Source organism: Miniopterus schreibersii, assembly GCF_964146895.1.
Source record: "Miniopterus schreibersii genome assembly, chromosome: 15".
NCBI lineage: Eukaryota > Metazoa > Chordata > Mammalia > Chiroptera > Miniopteridae > Miniopterus > Miniopterus schreibersii.
The window spans coordinates 9,791,462-9,813,208 of record NC_138115.1 but is presented as its reverse complement, the minus strand read 5'-3'; the positions used below and the strand labels follow the sequence as shown (position 1 = coordinate 9,813,208).

The 21,747-nt window shown below is 46.7% G+C and overlaps 1 protein-coding gene across 11 annotated transcripts in view; it reads right to left on the bottom strand.

The window, feature by feature from the left end:
* CADPS (calcium dependent secretion activator) overlaps positions 1-21,747 on the bottom strand; it is a 434,736-nt gene that overhangs the window by 37,659 nt on the left and 375,330 nt on the right. For all 11 annotated transcript variants that reach the window (XM_081160526.1, XM_081160532.1, XM_081160524.1 and 8 more), the window contains 2 exons: positions 8,377-8,409; positions 1,149-1,256 (listed from right to left, as the gene is read on the bottom strand). In XM_081160526.1, coding sequence (XP_081016652.1) covers positions 1,149-1,256; positions 8,377-8,409 — 141 coding nt within the window. The remainder of the gene's footprint in view (positions 1-1,148; positions 1,257-8,376; positions 8,410-21,747) is intronic.

Genomic DNA, 21,747 nt, shown 5'->3' with positions numbered 1-21,747 from the left:
CAAGCATATAAAAGTCAGAAGCTGCAATACCCCGAGCGCTGCCAACAATGAGCTCACTGAGCTGCAGAACAAAAACACACACACACACAAACTCAGTGTAAACTGCTGAACACAATCACAGGAAAAATAGAGAAACACGGATTCCACAGTAGACCAAAACATCAATGCTCGGGCTGGCACTAAAAATACAGACACCTGGACAGGAGGAGCTCACGCTTCACGAGACAGGAGTGGGCTGCACAGTTAGAGCCACACGGAGACAAGCACGTCAGCTTCCCTGCACTCTGGCCGGGTCTACACAGGCAAATTTGGTGGAAAGTTGAAGCAAAATATCTGGCTAAGTTAGACAGCGCCGTCTGCTTTGGCCTGAAAGAGGTGAGCGATCTGAGACCGAGCAGACTCTTTCCTTTCGCTCAGTGGCCAGCTTTGGGAGTGCAGATGCGGCCGCGGTGGGGACGAGCTGGCCCCGGAACTGCTAATGTTGGAACTCGGGGTCCCCGCGGCCCAGCCTGGTCGGCAGCCTGATGTCCGTGCTCTTTGGGCACTTGCTCCTTTCCCCAAACGTTCAAGTGGGTGGGTGGCAGGGGGCACCTTGGTTTAGACTGGCGACCAACCGAGCCACTCCAGCCTAAGTGTTTGCCAGAACCCAGGGCTGAGTAAGAACCCCTGGTCTCCCAGAAACGGAATCCTTTTGGAAGCGATAACAATGCCACATTTAGGCACATCCTGCGTGTCACAGCTGGTGTCAGGGAGGAAGCACCCCCGGGAGGGAGGGCTGGCTCAGCCTCCAGAGGAGAATGTCTCCGTAAAGCAAGGCCAGATTGCAAGGAGGAGAACCACGACCGGGAAAGGTCTGCCAGCCAGAGGAAGCTGCCTCGCGAGCGACACGCAGGACCCGGCCTGCTGGCCGCGAGGCTGTGCACCGCCCCGCGGAGCACACAGGTTGGGGCTGAGACACGGCCACGCCACAGTGGGCTCAGAACACACGCACGACAGATAAGAGCCTAAGGCGGAGGGGAGGGGAAGATTTTGTTTGAATCGGGACCAATCCGTGTTCTCAAAATGTGACTTATCCTCCTGTCTCTTATTTTGTCACATTTTGGAGGGTCTCCTCCTTGGTCTGCAAGGAGGAGAAGGCATTTACTTACATCAAATAACCTTTCTATATACATCTCCTCATTGACCTTATCACGAAGGACATCCTGAGAGTGGCGGACGAAAGTCACATAGGCATCGGCCACATCCATCCCGGGTTTCTGCGAAGAAACAGGAAAACATGAAAATGCAATTTTCAGACAGCGACTCTCCCTGGAGCACCCACGCAGTTTCCCCTCACCCCCCACCGCACCCACCTCACCCACGCTGCTTGCTGGCGTTTCAGCTGCCCACGGTGTCTATTACAGCTGTCCACAGCGGGACCGTCCACAGCGGGACCGTCCACAGCGGGACCGTCCACAGCAGGGACCGTCCACAGCAGGGACTGTCCACAGCCGGGACCGTCCACAGCTGGGACCGTCCACAGCCTGGGCTGGTAAGAACAGGTATTGGAACCTTCCCCACTTTCTGGAAATCAGGGCTTTATACATATTTTTCCTATGATTAATTTTTTTTCTGGCAAAGATACTCTAATGAATAAATATTCACTGGATAACCCATATACTTAACTGGCTTTTCTTTGGATTGAACTGCCCCCCCCCATTTAAAAATACACAAATATACTCTGTCTTCCACTGTCTCTTCTTAATAAAACATCAGAATGGTGACAGCCTTCCCGACCCCCTTTCCTCTTTAAAACATTAAGGAAGTGCTAAGTAAAGAATTCATAGTTCACTCTACACCCCCTCCCTCCCAAGTCGCATTTGGGGGGTAATTTAACCTGAGTATGTAGTATTTCCTAATCAGTTCACTCAGAGGAGACAGGCAACCATTTGTCTTTGCTTCCTGGTGCAGCTTATAGTCCAAGGATTTAAAAAAGTGGCAAGGGGAAGGATTTCATTTTTCAATAAATTAGATTTTCTGAAAGGTAAGCAGGTGGTTCATCCAGTATAGGAAATGATTTATTTTAAGAAAGAAAGAAAAAAAAGAAACTCAGTAGGCATACTGCTTGACATGTCGCAATCAAAGTTATCTCCAAAGAAACCTATTAAAACACTGTAATATGGGTCATTAGGAGAGCTGCCACACACCCCTTAAATTTCCACAGTAGATATGTATGTTTGCTAATAACTAAAAAGATTAGCTTTCATTACTGTGATTTACCTTAGATCACAAAGTATCATTTCTCTACAAGACGGGACTGTCAGGCACTGCAAATTGAAGTTAGTTAACACGTCTGTGTAATTTCCAGGGTGAAAATGAGGAAGGTTTGGAAACAGTAGGACTGTATTTTTTTTTCTTTCCCTGATACAAAGCAAACAATTATCAAGCAAAGGGCCAATGCTTGGCCCCTGGGATGCTAGTAACATTTCTTAACACCTGCTGAAACAATGACAAGGTATTAATTTGAAAAACAATGAAGACAACCCGAAGCCACAGTAGTCAACTGTTACACTTTCAAGCAATTTTCATAGACTGGAGCGAGCGGGTTCAGTGATGGTCCTATAATTGCTGCAGTTTTATGAGACGAAACAATAGAGGTTCTCCAATGAGAAGCGAGTGAGAGCTCTGTTCTCAACAGGCACCTCTCTCCTCCTCTGGCAGCTGCACATCAAAAGGCAGTCTCCCTGGGGACAGGGACCCCTACCCAGGGGACTTGGGAAACTTATTATTATTGTTTCCATTTCTTCCCTGATGATGCTTGTGGCAGAGATGGCCTCTTCCTGGACACACGCAGCCACCTTAGGGCTAAGATCCAAAGCCAAAGTGGGCAGACCTTTCAGTAACCAGCGGCGTTAGGAACAGCCCTCCGCAGTAATGGCTATTTTCACCACACCCCTCTTCTCAGTCAACGTGCTATCCTCAAAGGCGCGTTCAAGTTTTAAAAACTTTGATTAAAAAAAATAACCCAGTATGATTCACGTCCCCCGGGTAGTTAAGAAACTCCATAATTCTCTATTTTTTGACTCTAATTTTTCTCCCTAGCATTTACCAATATCTGACATTGTACTATGTATTTATGTGTTGGTTGGTTGTCTGTCTTAGCCAACTAGAACATAAAATCCACGAATACAGGGACTTTATTTGGTCTATTTTCCATTGTATACTCAGCACATAGACTGATGCCTGGCACACAGTAGGTGCTCAGTAAATATTTGCTGAGTGAACAAATCCATGAATAAGTAAGCCCCTCCCACCTCCTTTCTAAAGCTCTTCAGTCACATTACAGCAGGGCCTCCACTAACGCTGTTTCTTCAACGTCTTCATTGTGACGCTGAGACGCCCTAGGAACTTAGCTCTTGTTTATGCCCATCAGTCAGGGTAAAACTGGTTTTGTTAGCTGTCACTTCACTTAAAGTCATAGTTTCCAAGAACCTATTGATGACATTAAGTGAGGACTTACTGTACATGACTTTTTATTGGATCCCCACAAATTGTAACTTGTGAAAATCATTTAAATTTCTCTGAGCCTTAGTTACACCATCTGTAAAGTGGGATTAAAAACTCTACTTACCTTCAAAAATTATTATGATCATCAGCTAAACTAATGTATGTTAAAATGTTTTAAAAGCCATATATTACTATATAAACATTGAGCCACTATAACCCTCCCTCCCCCAATACTGTATTACTTCATAGCCTTACCTACCTTTACAATCTACTTTGGAACCAAGAAAAAAGGGGCCTCGGAAAAACCAACATCAAAATAAAAATGACAAAGTCTCTGCACGAAAATGTGTAGTTTTCTCTTACTAGAGTCCCCAGGGCCCCACTCACAACCATCTTCCTTTTAAACTGGCTTTATATCCTATTCCAACAAGTCTGCTTTCCATCCATTGGTGGGCCACCAAGGGGGCAGAGGGGCTTGTTGATAAGAGTGACATCCCTGTCCCTGGTGCCCCGAGTGTGAGGGAGAAGGCTGCCGAACTGTAGCTCCACACACAGTGACCACGGCGGGGATCCGGGAGGGGCAAGCTGCCCGGTACCCCAGGTGGCCCTGGGGGGAGTGGGGCACCAGGGAAAGCCCTTGTCACAATGGTGATCCTCGGTCAACGAGGAAAGGTTAAAGTATGGCCAGTTCCCTGTTTAAAAAGGCAGGGCAGGGTGTGTAATGCATTTTAAGTAGATTTCTAACCAAATGATTAAAATAAAAACTGTTTACACACAAACAAGCTAAGTTGTAATTATAGATGGAAAATATTCTTGGCTAAACAACTGATGCTATTAGAGAAATTAGGCTTGATACCACATCGCTATCTAGAAACAGCGGGGAAAATGCTAGGCAATGGTTTTAATACCCCACAATTACATTGCTTATTTTAAATGTGGCTTGGACATGAAATAAACAACAAGGGAAGTAATCTCTGTATAGTAACTCGGTCCACGGGTGGAAGACATTGTTTGTGAAGGAGCCACTCTGTGGTGCAGAAAAAAATAAGACATTTTAATCATAGTTCGTTCCTACCAGGATACTTCTGAGTTGGAGAAAATAAATTCGGATTTTCAGCATCCTAAGCAGGCCCTAATTAGGAATGCAAATCTGCTACATATACCAAAGTTTCAAATACTACGTCTAAGACAGAGATAGGCTTTGGGGATTATGCAATGTTTTCAATGACTGGTAATAACGCGTCTCTCCATTAGTGTGGATAATTAAGAGACAAGTCTCTAAGGTAACTAACTACTAATTCCCACATATAACTAAATCAATAAGCCATGTGGAAACCTCGCCCAGCAACACAAATGTACTGTCTTTAGAGCTAGAAACAACTTGAAAGATGATTTTATCCAATGGTTCTTAAACCTGGTTACAAAGGATAAGGTCCTGGGGAGCTTTAAAAAATACCTAATGCCTAGACCCCACACGCCAGAGATCATTTTACTTTGGCAAGCAACCAGGCACTAATGCGTGTAAATAGCTCCCAGGTATTTCCAATATGTAGCCAAGGTCGAGAACCACGGATTGAGTTCATTGGTTCCCAAACTGGGACTACATATCAGAATCATGTGGAGAGCTTTTTAGAAAGAGATCCAGGCTCCATCCCAGAACTATTGAATCAGAATCTCTGGAGGCAAGGGGCTAGAAATCGCTATGAAAAAACAAAACAGCCCTGGGCCAGTGTGGCTTAGTGGTTAGAGCATTGGCCCATGGACTGAAGGGTGGTGGGTTCGATTTCTGGTCAAGAGCACGTACCTCAGTTTTGGGTTTGCTCCCTGCCCCTCATCGGGGTGCCTGGGGGAGGCAATTAGTCAATGTGTCTCTCTCACACTGATGTTTCTCTCCCCTCTCCCCTCCCTGCCCTTCCATTCTCTCTGAAAAGCAATGTAAAAAAATATCCTCAGGTGAGGATTAACAAAACAAACCCAAATGCAAATAAACAAAATAAGACAAAAATCCTTGCCAAGTATTACTGCTGCGCATTCTGGTTTGGGGACCACTGATTCAATAGGGGATGGTCACTGGTGTGCCGGTAAACTGGCTCTTCAAAACAACACAAACAACAGACCATGATTTGTAGCGCTTGCCAGTTTCCATGGTGTAAATACCCTCTTCATGGCTGAGTTGGTGCTACTAATGTGCCCTCACTGAAGGCAGGGTTGGAAAGAAATGTACACAGTTGACTCTTTCTTGGGAGCCAGTGCCAGCGGGCTCTATCTACTTAGTAATGTTCAAGTGTGAGCACCTGAACATTCACGCTCCTACTTACTCTCCCAGAACCCCTGGGCATGCTACTTAACCTCCCTCCCTTTCCTCAGCTGTGGAACAGGATGAATATATGACCCCCTCATAGGGTTGCATTGAAAAGTAAATGATCACTATTACTTACTACATGTAAACAATGTACATATAGTACATATGTTTACTAGACACTATTATTTTCTCTAAAGTTGTTCCTTTGCTAAAACATTAATTATATTATTTCTATATAATTATAATATTGCTACTATATTATTACAATTTACAATATCACTATAATATTTGCTATAAAGTACACTTTAATCAATTTAATTTTAAAGTTTACCTTTTTTCTAAGCCATAATAATTGGTAAAATCATGAGTTTGAGGTGTTAATCATAGTTTTTCCAATACTAAAGTAATTATTCAATTATCCAAATAAAGATGCTCATCTGTGCATGAACTGAAACCAGCTGGCAGATGGCAGAGTGTTTAAAGGCACTGCTTGAAAGCTCAGCTCTGCCACTTAGCAACTGGGGGACCCTAAGGAAGTGAACCTCTCTGGGCCTCAGTTTCCTCATCTTTAAAGTGGGGTTGTTATCAAGGTTAAATGTAAAGTGCTTAGCAGGGTGCCCAGCACACAGCGAGCGCTTTAAAAGGTTTGGTTGCTCTTGTCATTGCCATAGTGTATGTCATCAGCGGTAAGTGTGCCCCATTTGGGGACACGCTGCTTCATTTTCTTCTGCGTCCCTCGAGGGTGGCGAGAGACTCTGCTAATTCATGTTGTTCCCCAGAGCCGAGCACGGCTTCTGACACAGCGTAATTCACCCCTGGGCATGGAGGCCTGCAGACCAGGGCGCCTCTGCTGTGGACGTGAGCCCCTTCCCCCTCACCTGTACAATGCATGGACCCGCCTGGCAGGAATTAGGCGGAAGCACAGGAAATCGCCAATTTTGGACTTTTTTGACCACCCCCAAATGCCAGTTTGAGTTGCTAGTACCAAATGCCCGATCAAGTTTCTCCATGGACGGGGCCCCCTCTACTCCTCACCTGTTCCACGCTTGCTGGTGTGATCTTCCCTTTGCTTTGAGGCCGACAGAAAACAAGCCTCTGCCACCAGATCTTTGAGTTACAAGCCTGGAATTTCTATTTCTATTACCGCTGAAGACCGCGGCAGGCCGGAGCTAACGGCAGCAAACCCAGCCCCCACGCCCACCCTCCTGCAATAGGCTGGGGCCCCCCACGCCCACCGCCCACCACGTGTCCTCCTGCCCAGGGCCAGGCACGGTGCCGTGTTCCTTCCACACGTGTATGCCGTTTCATCTGCACGGCAAACCCACGTCCTGAGTATTATCATCTCTATTTTAAGGATGGGGAAACAGGCCCAGAGAACTTGAGTGGTTTGCTCCCTGTGAACTGAAAGTTTATACTTTGGGGCCTGGGAAAAGAAATTCACGTCTCTGCTGGTTGCAGTTATGCGAGCCTTTCCTCTCCCCCACTGTAAGGATTATCTACGTGAAGGGGCCCGAGGTCCCTCGATGAGAAATATTATATAAATTCAGAGCAGAATTATTGATTGTACATTCTTTCCTTAAACAAACAAAATATATGCTAATGCTAAATTCTCTCCAATTTTCCATTTTGCCTTCCTTTGAGAAATAAGCCAATAAACCATTACACACTCAACTTCCTGGGGAAATGAATTTAAATGTTAATATAAATCCCTTTAGAAAAAAACAAATTTTAACAAATAAGTATTTGAACAAGGAGGGCCCTTAACCACGTTCAGAATGAGAAACGTTCAGTATGAGACCCTTGGTGGCTGTTGAGATAAGCTCTCTAAATTTAATATTTTATAATAGACTCAAACCTCCTTTGTTAGAAATGGAGAAGCAGAATAATTTTCCTTCTCCTTCATTGGAATATATTGAAATCTCTGCAATTTTATTTTGCTAATAGGCAGGGCAGAGTCGGTCTACAAATGCGTCCTGGTTCATCCCAGGTAATCCCACGTTCTAGCAGCCCTGTGAGCACTTAACCTCAATTTAAATGTAAATGCCGGGCAACTTCAAGTGCTTTATCTGTGAACTTTGAGAGCTCTCTTCATTAATGAGGTCTGCACTAATTATACACAGTTTTGTAAGGTTTCCTTAAAACAACTACAGAATTGACCCCAAAATGAACAAATTCAGAATTGATTTGTTTTTAAAAAATACTGGCATCCTGTGCAAATTTCTAGCTCATGACCCTGCTTCCAAGGTGTGCATGCATGAGGTGAGGTGAGTGGTGTGATCACAGAATGAAGTATATCAGAGAAACTAATGAAAATAAAAACGAGAGTAAACCGGATTTATCCTCAGATAGGATGCCTCTTTCTGATGAAAGAAACCATACCCTCTTCTTATCTGATAAAAATGTTACCATGAAATGTTCTTGGCTTCCCCCTTTCTGGTGATTCAATTCAGGAATATGCAATTTAGCTGCAACTAATGAAAATAGCACCATCAAACTTCTCATAGAAGGAAACCAAAACCAAACAAACCCCCAAAAGCCAACCCCCCCCCAAAATCCCAAACCCACAAAAACAATTTTCAGATACTCACAGGTACATCCACGTATTTGGAAGCTGCCTTCACCTAAGAAGGAAAGAAGAGGGTGGAAGTGAGGCTGGTGTTTATGTTTCACTGTTCACAGCTGAATGCGGCATCACCATCAGAGTTAAAACAATATGCTGGCACATGGAGCTGACCAGGAAACATGGAAAGGTACTAAAAAATAAAATCTGTTTGCTATTTTCCCCCAAGCCATAGCTACTGCTGGGGATGGGGTGGGGGAGGGAAGGCAGGGAGGCAGGGAGGCAGGGAGGCAGGGGCAGGGGGAGAGAAAGTGAACAGAAAGAGAGAGTGAAGTTGTCCGCTTGAGATTCTGTAGCTGTGGTGGGAGCTTTGCATTTCCCTCCCTCCCTTTAAAAGGGAGGAAAATGACTGTAGCTAAGCCCCAGCTGATGAGTGGAGGGCTCCCCAGTCTAGAAAGGCACCTAAAGGCCGGTGCCACTTCTTGGGTCTGTGCAATTTGGCCTCAGGTTTGCTGACTTGAACCCTGCAGTTCTCAGTGTTGATGAACCCTCTTCAAGAGGAGGGATGTGGTGGGTGGGCATCTTTAATCCAGAGGGATATGGGTGTCTGTGGGGGCACCAGAGCCTCTCAAAACTGTACTAAGGGTGCTGTTGTGTCTCTTGGTTTTAAACACTAGAAAACCCAGAAGGGAAGTTCAGGAAGTGGTTATGAAATTTATTTTCAGTTTTGGGGGAGGGAGTCTGGCAGAGGAGAGTGTTTGAGAGCATGGAGTTTGGAGTCAGAGCAGGGTTCAAATCCTGCCTTTTCAACTTACAAGCTATGTGACCTTGCACAAGTTACTTAATCTCTCTGAGCCTCGGTTGCATCATCTGTGAAATGGAGATTCTACTAGTGCCTACTTCAGCTGGTCACCGTAAGTGTGAGTGCACACAAAGCCCTGGGACACAGTAAGCACGAAACAAGTAGCAGCTAAGATGTGCAATTCGTAAGCACACCTGGGAGGGCTCTGGGTGCTGTGAGAAGTCAATCAACAGCGGGGTTTGAGGAATAACACCTATGGGAGTACGTCTGATGTTCTATGTGTCTCATTTTCACTTGCATTTGGTCATATATGTTCCTCTAGGCACAGGTAAGACTAAGGGGCTACATTTGGGGTCAGAGAGGGTTTCCAGTTTTATGGGCAACCACAAAGACTGCGATGCACACACCGCAGTTAGGACGTCTTTTCGTATCTCAGGTAGGCTTCCCCTTGACATTGGCTGAGATCCATCAGAAATCACAACCTCAACCCACATTAAAGGATCCAGGGAGCATTTTTATTCCTGCCATTTCCCCAAAGCTACGTTGCAAAATGTCAACTCCCAAGGGAGAGAAGCCAATGAGCCAAAGTGTAGGGTAGAAAGAGCCTAGGATTTTGTCAATAGTTTTATTAGTGACAGAGCCAGTTGACTCTGGGATGGTGACTTCAATTTTTAGTCTTGGTTCCTATGTTTCTACAACAGGGTAATGATACTGTGCACTTTGCAGGATTGAGAGCATGGTCAAGTAAAAATAAAATGTTAGAAAGTGCTTCATAAACTTTAAAGGGCTGAATACACATCGGTTAATCACTGAGACAGCAGAGTATTCCATCTTCTGAGCACCCAAGATGACCCCAGATTCTCCTGGTACTGACTCTCCTGGAGCCCCACACTTCCTCTTTGCAGCCCCATGGCCACTGCAAGTCAGCAAGTTCTGTGCAACATCTGTCTCCCACACAATGCCATCCGTGTCTTGCTCATGGCTGTCTTCCCAGCCACTCACTTGGAACCTGTCTTAGGAAGGGCACTTAGGAAGAACTTACAGAAGGAAGGAAAGAGAAAGGGCTAGTGACCAGTTCTGGCTTCAGAATGGTTGAGGAATTAGCGGAGGGATGGCCAGACTGAGAAGCCGCTGAAAGCCAACGCATTTGTATATGAAGCTGGCCACCTGCAAAGGCTGCTGGGGGAAGCAAACCACTCTGGGCCATTAAACGCTTTGAGGAAAGTGTCTCAGATTTTGAACAACTAATATTTCTATTAAATGGCTCACAGCCCCCAGTCATTCCTCTCATTCCTGCTCCAGAATTCAGTTTGGGTGAAAGATGGCTTTCCTTTCTTCCAGGTAACCCCCATTTAAAATAACGTTTGCGGATGTTTTCCACTTTGCAAAGCACTTTTATGTGCAGTTTCTTCTTCAAGCCACCCTGCAAAGTGGGGGCTTTGAGTCCTATCTATTTATGACTGAGAGCACTAAAGCCCATAGACTGTAAGACTGTCTTTGCTAATGACCTCAGCCTGCAGGTGGAGAAGCGAGGACCCCTGAGGCCCAGTTTTCCCTTTGGAGCTCCTGATCTCCTCACCGAAGGCAGAAAAGTGCAGGGAATCGGAGCCTCGGTGGTCAGGGCAGGTGCTGGCAAAACAATTATTCTCAGTGGGAAATTGCCTCCTTTGCTGTGCGGAGTCGGTGCTTGGCAGTTGGTGGGAGTTTTGCTACAGCCGAAATGATCAACCTTTCAACAGGCCTCCTCTCCGCTTACCACTAACACGCAGTCCCAAGCTGAGCACGACACGGGTCAAAGCCTGTTCCTTTCCAGGCGGCGTGAACGCGAACCATCCCCTCCGCTCCCCGCGCCAGCCCGCAGTTCACTGGGCTTGTTTCTCCCTGATAACTGCTGACTCGCACGGGGCCTTATCGATCTTCCTCCAGTCCCACAGTAACAGGACGAAATAGCTCGGAGGAAATTGAGGTCCGGTTGTTATTTAGAAACACGGGGTGTACCATTTTTGGCCCTGGCCATTGAACTTTAAGAAGGGTGCTGGTAAAGATACAGGGGAGCCTGGGAGGGCCTTGTGTAAGAAAGTGAGAGCGGAAGCGTCTTGCTGGAAACGGGCTAACGGCAGAGAAGATGACGGTCTTCACGCAGTTAAGTGAGGGCTTCAGTGGAGACGGAGCGACCGTGCCCACAGCCCCTCCTGCCTAATGTCAGCAGTGCTGCCTGCATGCGTATTGCTTCTTTTCAGTGCCCACAGGAGGATGCATTCGGGCGAGCTATGCTCCACACGGAGAGGAAGCCAGCTCCTCCCATCCCGCTAGGCCTTTGAAATCATGGCCAAGACTCAGAAACTCAAGGGCACCCCGGGCCCCGTCTCTAGATCAGATCAACAGCAGGTCTTACAACCTACACAAAACTATTTCCATTATAGGTAGATGCTTTGATGAATAAAATATACATTTCTTAAGAAGTACTGCCTGTTTTATAGAATTTTGTCGTTATGTATTTTCCCCCCATCCATGGTTCTCAAAAGTGTGTAATTTTCTTTCTTTTTTTAAACTTAAAAAAAAACTTCCTAGTGAAGTGACTACGAGGATGTGCTCAGGATTGCTGGGTCAAGAACTCGGGCTTTCCACTTTCTAGCTTGGTGACTGAGCGAGTGACTTAACTTCTCCGAGCCTCCGTGCAAATGGGGCAATAACAGCATTACTCAAAGGAATACTGAGGGGGTTGGAGGTGGCAATCAGACAGGCGTGCAGACAGTGCCAGGCGCATGCACAATGCACCTGTTCCTGTCAGGGCCGGTGGACGCGCTGGCTGACTGGAGTAGGGAAGCACGTGCTCCTAGGCCCACCTCTAGGCCACAGGCGCTTTCTTGCCATAAAAAAAGGATGCTGGAATCTCCCTAGGTTACCAGCATGTACCTAAGTGGATTCTCAGCCTGGCACTCTCACTGCCAGTTCTGTGAACACCCTGTGCACTGGAGAACTCGCCCCTGAGACCCAGAGGCAGACAGCAAAGCGCTCTGTTCCCTGCTCAGGATGGCTGAACTTAGGCTGAGCTGAGGGGTGTTCCCAGATCAGTGCATTCTGTATATTCAGTGACACCTACCTACTGCTCTCTGGGGCCCAGCTATGTGCTTTGGGCATGGGAGATTAGGGGGAGGGGAAGGGGTTTGCCCCAGACACCTGGTCTGGTACCACTTCTAAGCAGGAACTCAACTGCCCTCAAAGGAGAGGCAAGAAGTGTGACTTCATTCCTTGGCTCCCTGCTTTCTCACTGTCCCCTCTGGTGGGACAAAGACAACCCCTTCTTTAGCAGTATCCACGAGCCCCCACCTCCTACCCCGACCTCCCAGATACAGCCAGTTCTGTGAAAGGAGTTTCGAAAAGGAGATGCAGATCAGGAGCTGTGGGGACCCAGGGTGAAGGTCGGGAGACCAGCTGGCAGGGAGCAGCCTGCTCGTGCGGCTGTGGGTGAAGGCTTTGCCCTGGGATCCCCATTCTTAGGTGGTGTCTGATGCACAATTTCTCCAGCCCTCGGACTGAGCTGCGTCTGTCCAGCAATTAAGATCTGTAAGGACCACTTCTAGAGTGCCTATGACTTTGGCAGGCGATGAGTTAGGAATATTGCGTTGGTTATATTTAATCCTGACAACAACCTTTTGAGGAGGGGATGTCCTATTACTATTCCCTTTTTACAGTTGAAGAAACTGAGGTAAAGAGCGATGGAGCAACTTGGTGTGAAGTCACATAGCTACTAAGTTAGAGCGTTGGACCCCCCATCCCTAAGACGCCTATTATTCAGTTAAAAAGACACACTATCAAACCACTTCTGTTGACCAGTCATATTTAAGTCTGTGTGTGTGTGTGTGTGTGTGTGTGTGTGTGTGTGTGTAGATGCCACCTAAAGTGGCTTCTCCAGGAAAAACATATGGGAGGTTTGATTCCCTGTGCTGACTCAGGCAGGGCAGAAGGTCCAGCACAGTTTCTCTGTCCCGAATGTCCCAGTTAATTACCTCGACCCTCCACCTGACTTAACGTGTGTAGACAGGCTTAATGGTTTCTCTATTGAGCACTTCCATTATTTTTCAGGTGCCCAAGGTAATCTTTTCATTGAACACTCGCCATTCTGGGATTTTCACAATGCTGATGACTAAGGGATTTTCTTCTGCCTGGTCCTAATAAGGGGACCTGAGTTAATCATTGTGAAGCTTTGATAGGGAGCTCGGCGGGGGCTTAAACCACTTCTCTGGCTTCATTAGGGGAAAAAGCAACCCAGGTGCAGACCACGCCGACCTCAGGGTTTGATACTATGAAATCAATGCACAGACAAAAACATGGATTAGGCCCTTTCTGCAAACAGAAATCTGGTGGGTAAGGCTCAAAGATGGGGGAAAAAAGAAGTCTGAACAGATACCACTGCATTAGTGACCGCTGAGCTCTCCTTTCTCCCCATGGTCTCTTGAAAAAAAAAAGCAACCAAGGAAACAATTTATTCTCTGCACGGGCTGATTCCACCCCTGCCTGTTTGACTTCACAAGAGCTCTGAGCTGATTTCTCTGCCTTTGCCTAGAAATGCCGGCCACGCCACTATCTCAAGAGGCCAGCAAACTTGACTTCAGTGTTTGGTTTTTGAAATTTCTGCTGCTAGGATAATGATGCTATTTTCTTCCTTTCTCCATTTCCCTAAACCAGGCAAACTTAGTGATCTGGACCCTTCCTTCCTCCCTCCCTCCCTCCCTCTCTTCCTTCCTTCCTTCCTTCCTTCCTTCCTTCCTTCCTTCCTTCCATCCATCCATCCATCCATCCATCCATCCATCCATGAGGCAGTTCAGGATGTAAAACTGTGACTTGGTGCCACTCTCATCCATCCAATGATTCTGTTTCTATTACTTGAACTTTATCACCTGCCACCATCCTCATGCGGGAATGTGGGCTCCATGAGGAACAAGAACTCTCTCCTCAGTGTCTACGCTGCCTAGTGAACGGCAGGGGCTCAGTAAGAACGTGGGAAAGGAATGGCTTCCAAGGAGAGGACTCTGCACAGCACCCAGGGCTTTCCGCAAGTGGGTTTTTAGGCTTCCCCATTCTGAAAGGGACACTGAAGAAAGTGCAGCCAGGCACTACCTATTCAAAAGGAACCAGTATTTGTTGCCTCTATGCAAACAGCCTGTTTTCCTGCACTGCCGGAGGACAGCGTGGAGGTAAGAACTTGGGGTCTGGAGTCAGATTCCGCGGCTGGCAACGTGGCCCTGCCACCCACCAGCTGTTGGCCAGGTCATTAATCGTTCTAAGCGTCAGCTTCCTTCTTGGAAAATAGAGATAATGAAGTTAATACCTCCTCATAGGGGGGGTTCTATGGATTATTAATTAAAAAAGCCAGGTTTCTTAAGCGTTTAGCAGGTGCAGGACATTATTCTAAGCATTTGGCCTCTTCGTTTAGCACATGCACAGGATGAAACGAGCTAATGTGTGTAAAAGCCTTTGCACAGGGCCTAGCACTCCGTATGTGTTTAGTAGTGTTGGCTGTTAGTCTTGAGCTCTCTTTTCCTTTCACCTCCAAAGAGGCTGGTTAGATGGGTCAGGTTGCGGCATACAGACTGGGCTGTTTGCTGGCGGGCGAGATCAGGAAACCTCAGGAGCCCGCACAACTAGGTGTGGCTGTGCAGTAAGAGGCTTGGCCCTCTCACTCTGCTCTTCTTTTCTGGCCCCGAGCCAGGTTGTGGTCTAGGCTGTCTCTCTGATTCTGCATCTCCCTGGCTCTTCAGGCCCAACTTCTTAAAAAGAGGTCCCTGGAGACCAGCACGGCTCATCTCTGCATTGAGATGTGGACCCCAAGCCCAGTTCACAACGTGGCAGCTTGTTTCCAAAGGTACGTGCCATCAATGATTTTGCTCCCTGTGGGCATGCCACTCTCACATTGAGAAGTGGTCTCTTCCTCCATCCCTCCGGAGTCTGGGCTGACCTGGGGCTGCCCTGACCCACAAATCTGTTGGAGATGAGTCGGTGCTGGTACTGAGCCTAGTCTTGGAGAGGGCTGGCAGCTCCATGTCCTCATTCCTGGAAGCCAGCTGCCATGTAAGTGCACTGTGCTAGGACTTCCACTCTGGCAGGAGCCAAGCCACTTGGAGAAGGTCAGCAGGGTGAGATCCCAAATGGGGAGAAAGAAGCACATGAGTTCTCAGACATCCAGCCCAGCCCGGCTCAGTCTCCTACTGAATGCAGCCAAGTGAGTGACCCGGGTCAGTGCCATATGGAACCAAAGAATCTCCTAGGGACGCTCTTCCTAAATCCCTAATCCCCCAAATTGTGAGCAAAATAATCTGATTGTTTTAAGTCACTAATTTTGCCATAGTGTGTTATGCAGCAATAGATGACCAAGACATTGAAAGTGGTATTATGTCTCATATTTCCCCAACTTTATCCATGGCCTGTATTTCCCTGGAGGACACTGTGAGGAGGTCACTGACAGTCTAGGACAGGATTTGGTCATTCCTGTGTCTCCTGGCTATAAAAACATTAATGAGTAGGTATCGCCTCACACCTGCTGGAACGGCTGCCATCAATAAATCAACAAACAACTGTTGGTGAGGGTGTGGGGAAAGGAGAGCCCTAGTGCCCTGCTGCTGGGAATGCAGACTGGTGCAGCTACTATGGAAAACAGTATAAAGTTTCCTCAAAAAATTAAAAATGGAACTGCCTATTGACTCAGTGATCCTACTTCTGGAAATATATCCTAAGAATCCTATCCTGAAACACCAATCAGAAAGAATATATGCATCCCTATGTTCATGGCAGTGCTATTTATAATAGCTAAGATCTGGAAACAGCTCAAGTGCCCATCAGTAGATGAGTGGATAAAAAAGCTGTGGGACATTTACGCCATGGAGTAGTATGTGGCTATAAAAATGAAGGTCTTATCCTTTGCAACAGCATGAATGGACCTGGAAATTATTACGCTAAGTGAAAGAAGCCCATTAGAGAAAGACAAATATCGCAAGATCTGACTCATATGTGGAATCTAAAGAACAAAATAGGTCCAGAGGCATGGATGCATGGAACAGGATGACAGATCTCAGTGGGGAGGGAGGGGGTAGGGGATGGGAAGAGATTAACCAAAGAACATATATGCATATATGCATAACCCATGGACAAAGACAATAGTGTGGGGAAGGCCTGGGATGGGGCAGGGGTTGAGTGGAGGGGGGAAAAGGGGAGAAATTGGGAGACATCTGTAGTACTGTCAACAATAAATTAAAAATTAAAAACCCCCCACCATTAATGAGCAACCTTATTTTCACCTGATCCTTAATGATATGTATTGAGCACATATGTGTGGAGTACCGTGCTAGGCACCTTCTGTGTAATTAACTCAATCATCACTGCAGGACATTAGAAGAGTCACTTTACCATCCCCACTTCACAGGTGAGGATGTTGAGGCTCAGAGAGGCTAAGCAACTCTCAAGAGGTGAACCGGTAAGTGATGAAGCTGTAACACAAGCCCAGGTCTGGTTATAAAGTGCAGTCTTTTCCCTACATCAAGTTGCTGACATTCTGAAAATGCTGTGTCATTCTAAATCCACCTACCAGCCCCCTGGGATCTGGGAGCCTGCTTTGTGGGACATACATGGCTTTGGATCAGTCAGATCTTGGTTTCATTATGTGCCATCACTTACTAGTAGACTGAGCTTGGGAAGTATTATTTAACCACCCACAGCTTCTATAATCTCATCCTCAAAATGAAGATAACGACAGTATCTTCTTGGCTGTGAAAAAGAGGGTTCTTGGGAGGCCGAACAGGTCGACATCATGTAAAGTTCTCAACACCATGCCTGGTACACAGTAAGAGCTCAGGAAGCATCAGCTGATATTATTACTAGTGTTTAATTCACTTGTGGTTCACTCGGCGTTGACTATAGTTAATAGACTAGAACAAGGGTTGGCCAGTGATGGTCCAGGGGCCAAATCTAGCCTGCTGCCTGCTTTTGTATGGCCCACAAGCTAAGAATGGATTTTACATTTTTTTAAATGATTGGAAGAAAATTAAAAGAAGAACACTATTTCCTGACATGTGAAAATTACAGGATAGTGACATTTCAGTGTCCATAAAGTTTTATTAGAAGGCACCTGTGCCTGTTCATTTACACCTCGTGTACAGGTGCTTTCATGCTACCAGGGCAGAGGTTGAGTGTCTGTGACAGGGGCCATGGAGCCTCGTGAAGTCAAACATTTCTTCTCTGGTCCTTTCCAGAGGAACTTTTCTGACTTCTGGACTAGAACATGACTCAAGTGGGAGACGTGAGGTGTGGGAGGAATCACAAAATGTGAACTTCTAATCCTAACTCACTAGTTGGCTGACCTCTGCTACGTGCCTAATCTGTTGGCCTCAGTCTTTATTATAATAGGGTTCCGGGCTGATTGTTTTCTCGGATTCCTTTGGGAATTAAAACAAAAAATGTCTGTGACTGTTGGCTGGTGTGTGAGGCAGGTTCTAGTTAGAAGGTGGAACAGGAGACACCTCCCACACCTTGGAAAGGTTGTACGTACTCTAGCAGTGAAACAAAAGGCTCCTGCTATTTTAGTATTAATAAGAGCTCTGGAAATGACGCTCTGGGGAAAACTGTAGTAACAGAGAAAAGGAAAAAAACATTAGAGATAAATAAAGACCATTCGCCAGGTACCAGACAGTGTAGACAGTGGGCAGACTTGGCAGAGACATGAAAGGATTACAATAGGCAGCATGCGCTGAGCATTACTGTGTGCCAGGCACTGTTCTCGGTGTTTCTCACCAACCACCTCATTTCATATCCCCAGCACCCGTTCCCTGTAGCCGCCTCATCTATGCCTCTTTGGGCTGTTGTAAAGATTAACGAAGAGGACAGACGTAAAGGGGCACAATAAAGGGACGTGGCGAACCCTGGAGGTACCAGGCCAGAGCGCGGCTTCCTGCGCCTGGGCTCCTGCTCTCTGCCCATCTGCCCATTTCCTCCCTCCGCCTCCAGTTTCACGTCCTTCTACTGTGGCAGGAATGGAACGGGCAGGGCTTACACCTAAATGCGCCATAAGCATCGCTCGGGCCAGTAACATGGACGAAGCCGTGGCCACATCATTGATCAGCTGATTGGAAATAGTATCTAAAAAAGGGAATTTCTAATGGGGGTTGGAAGCAGCGGAGGGAAGCGATTTAGAGCACAGGCTCTGGGGCTGGGTCACATGGGGCCAAATTCTAGCTCTACCACTTACTAGACAGGTTACTTCTCCCTGCCTTGCTCTCCTCATCTACAAAATGGGGGAAACAGGGCCCATCATAAAGTTGTTGAGTTGTTAACTGACTTCCTAGAATAGTTTCCAGGGCACAGTAAGGACTGTGACCGGGACTGCTATCATTTCTGCTGGAAATTCAGGCTGTTTTAGGTCATTGGGTTTCTATACTAAGCTTGGTTTTTCCCTGCACGATCCAAGAGCTACATGTGGCTATTTAAATTTATGAATTTCCACAAAATACAATAATTCAACTCTTTAGTGGTACTGGCCACATTTCAAGTACTCATGAGCCACATGTAGCTAGTGGCTCTTGTATTGAACAGTACAGATAGAGAACATTTCCACCACTGTGGAAAGTTATATTGGACTGTGCTGGTCTAGATGCAAGAGACATTCATAAGTATACATTATCTCTTTTTTAATGATGGAAATGAGGAGATTGTCATTCAAGTCTCGTTTTAGAACAAGAGAGCAAGTGGAGAAGGCAGGGGAGGGAAAAGGGCATGGTGTCCGTAGCCTCCTCTTGTGGATGAAACAAGAACTGAAGGGGGGTGGGTGCTATTTAAAGCTGTAAAGGTGCTGGGAAGGACAATTATGCTACACAATGCACAGGAGAAGTGGAAGCTGGTGGAGTGGGCTAAAGCTCTGTCTATTACAGTAGGGGGCAGTCTCTAAGGTCAATTAATATAAGAACAGTGCTGAGAGCTACGAAGAGAAACACAAAATTGTTTCAAAGGTCCTTTCTGGAGTAAGGGATTGAACAGGGGAGAGGACAGGGGAATGCTGCTTTTAAAAAAAACTATCACTACGAGTGTTGCTGTATTATTTCATTTTTTAACTATGCCTCTCTGTATATTTCTCTCAAAAATTTATTGAAAAAAGAACAAAGCAAGTGATAGAAATTTTAGCATTCAGTGGAGAAAGACATTGTATAGGAAGAAAGTAGCTTGTCCGGGATAACTTCACCCACTTGGCTGAAACCAGAATTCTGAGACATGTCCTCTGCAGAGGCACAAGCGAAACCTGGCAAACACCCCCTCGGTACATCATCTGGATGCTCCAAGTGCATCTCGGGAGGGAGAATACATCGCAAGTGCCAACTGAGGGAGCGACTGCTCGGGGAGACAGACTGTGCCAGTGGGTGGATGTACCGGGACTGTGCGTGCGGGTGAGCAAACCTCAGTGGCTCCTCCTTGGGGCCAAGTGACGATTACACCCTTGGAGGGTGTCTGGAATCACAGCAGCGCGATGGCTTCTCAGAGCTCTGTCGCTGGAGGGGCTGCACGGTCCTCGGTGCTTGCCCAAGATGAGCGGTATTTCCGCCCAGCTGGGGAGCCTGTGCCCCCCTGAGTGCGTGGAGATGCTACGGAGATGTACAGCTTCCCTCACTTCCCTTCGCAGAAGGGCCAGAGTTTATAAACCCTGTTTTTACAGATGTGGGAATTGTAACACCAAACATTTTTTATAGGCAGCTCATCAGATGGCCACTGCTCAGAAACACGATCATTGGCTTTCAAAATTTGATTCATACTTGAGAGAGAAGAGTTAAGTTGGAATGTTTTAAAATAAAGTTTCCCTAACCTGCCAGTGTTAAATGGAACAAGTGTTAAGAATAATTTCAGATAACAGAAAGAGAATACTGGATTCCAAGTCTGGACTTTCTCAACTATTGTCTATGTGACTTTGGGGAAAGCAATTGTTTGGCTTTTTCATAGACAACATAGAAATAGTTAAGATTGGTGCATAGTCACATATAAAAATATGGATGTATTTACCAATGGTCGAATGCCTGATTTATACTACCTTATTGAATTCTTAGAAGAACTGGTCATCTCATTTTACAAATGAAGAAACAGTGGTTCAGAGAGGTTAAGGTGTTTTCCCTAGGGGACACAGCTAGGATGTGGTAGAGCTAGAACTTGACCCCAAGTGGGTCTGACATCCAAGGATCTGCTGCCGTATTATGCTGCTCCCTACATGGCCCTGCCCTTTTCACAAGATAGTGTACCAAAATCCAGATGATGACTTGGAAAGCGAGAAGTTTTATACTTATGATGATACACACTTATGATCACAAACAAGACCTCATTTATATCGATGGAACCGTCATGGATATTCTGCAGTGGCCTCAGCGGACCACCTTAGAGCTTTAGGGGGGCCGGGGAAGGTGGGAGCGAGCCTAGGCTTTCCTGGAAAGCATCCTTAGGCAAGAACAGGAAAACCCTGAGTTGCAGGGCTGCTGGTTGACTGCACGGCTTCTGTGCATGTTCATAAATATTGATTGTGATTAAACTATTATCATAGTAATGAGGGTAATAATGCCTCCTACAGCCCTTCCCACCACACTACTCAAAGTCCCTACCTTCCATTAAACAAAGAGCTGCTGGCACTGCTGGGGAGTTGGGCAAGAGGCAGGGAAATGATCTCTATTAAACAAAAGCATTCTGTTCCATGCACCGATTAGGAGCCGCAGCCTCATTAACGAGGAGAATTGTTCGTGTCTCCTGTTGCTCAGGCTACTGTGTTCCGAGGCTGGTCCAGGAAGTGTATGTTCTCATCTCTCTTCCCCCCCGGGGCTTCCGAACAGATGCCCGATTGAAGTAAACCTGTTTTTCCTTCCAGTTCCCCTCATTTCTGTCCCAACCCTTCATTCTCAGAAAGGATTTCTGCGAGCTCGCGGGCTCCTCCAGACCCACCCTCTGAATGCAGCTCAGGCTTAAGGGTGGCTGCAGGCTCACTGTTTGTCTAGCACAAGGCTAAGCGATTTACAAGTAATGAGCCCTCACTCCAGCGGGCATGATGATTATCATTGACAGGTGAGGAAACTGAGGCTCAGAGAGGCGCAACGACTCCCTAGAAGACCCGCAGCCACGGCATTATGGAGCTGACTTGGACACATGGGTCTGCTGGGCTTCGGGGTTTGGCCTCGTGATGACGCTCTACTTTTTTGCTTGTCTACGTGGCAAACACTCAGTTTAGAAGAAACTTGGATGTGCAGAGGGGGAAGTTTTAATTTTGTGAAATCTCTAAGCAGGCACGAAGGCTTATTTGTATTTGATTATAAGTGGGGGCCTCTGCCCGCCTCTGGCATTTTCGGGTTTTGCCTCGACTTTGAATGTCTCTCAACACTAAGGAGTCCCTAGGACACAAGCTCAGAGAGGACCAGGGCCACGTCTTGCTGTGTCCCTGGCTCTGCGTGGCCCTGGTGCTGGGCCAAAGAGGGCTGTGTCATCCTTCCTGAACAGTCGTGTTTCTCCTGCACAAGGGATCGCCTGGCACCCCCGATGTCCTCCCCTTGGCCGCCTCAGTCTGAACTTGAGGGTACAAGTTGTTGAATC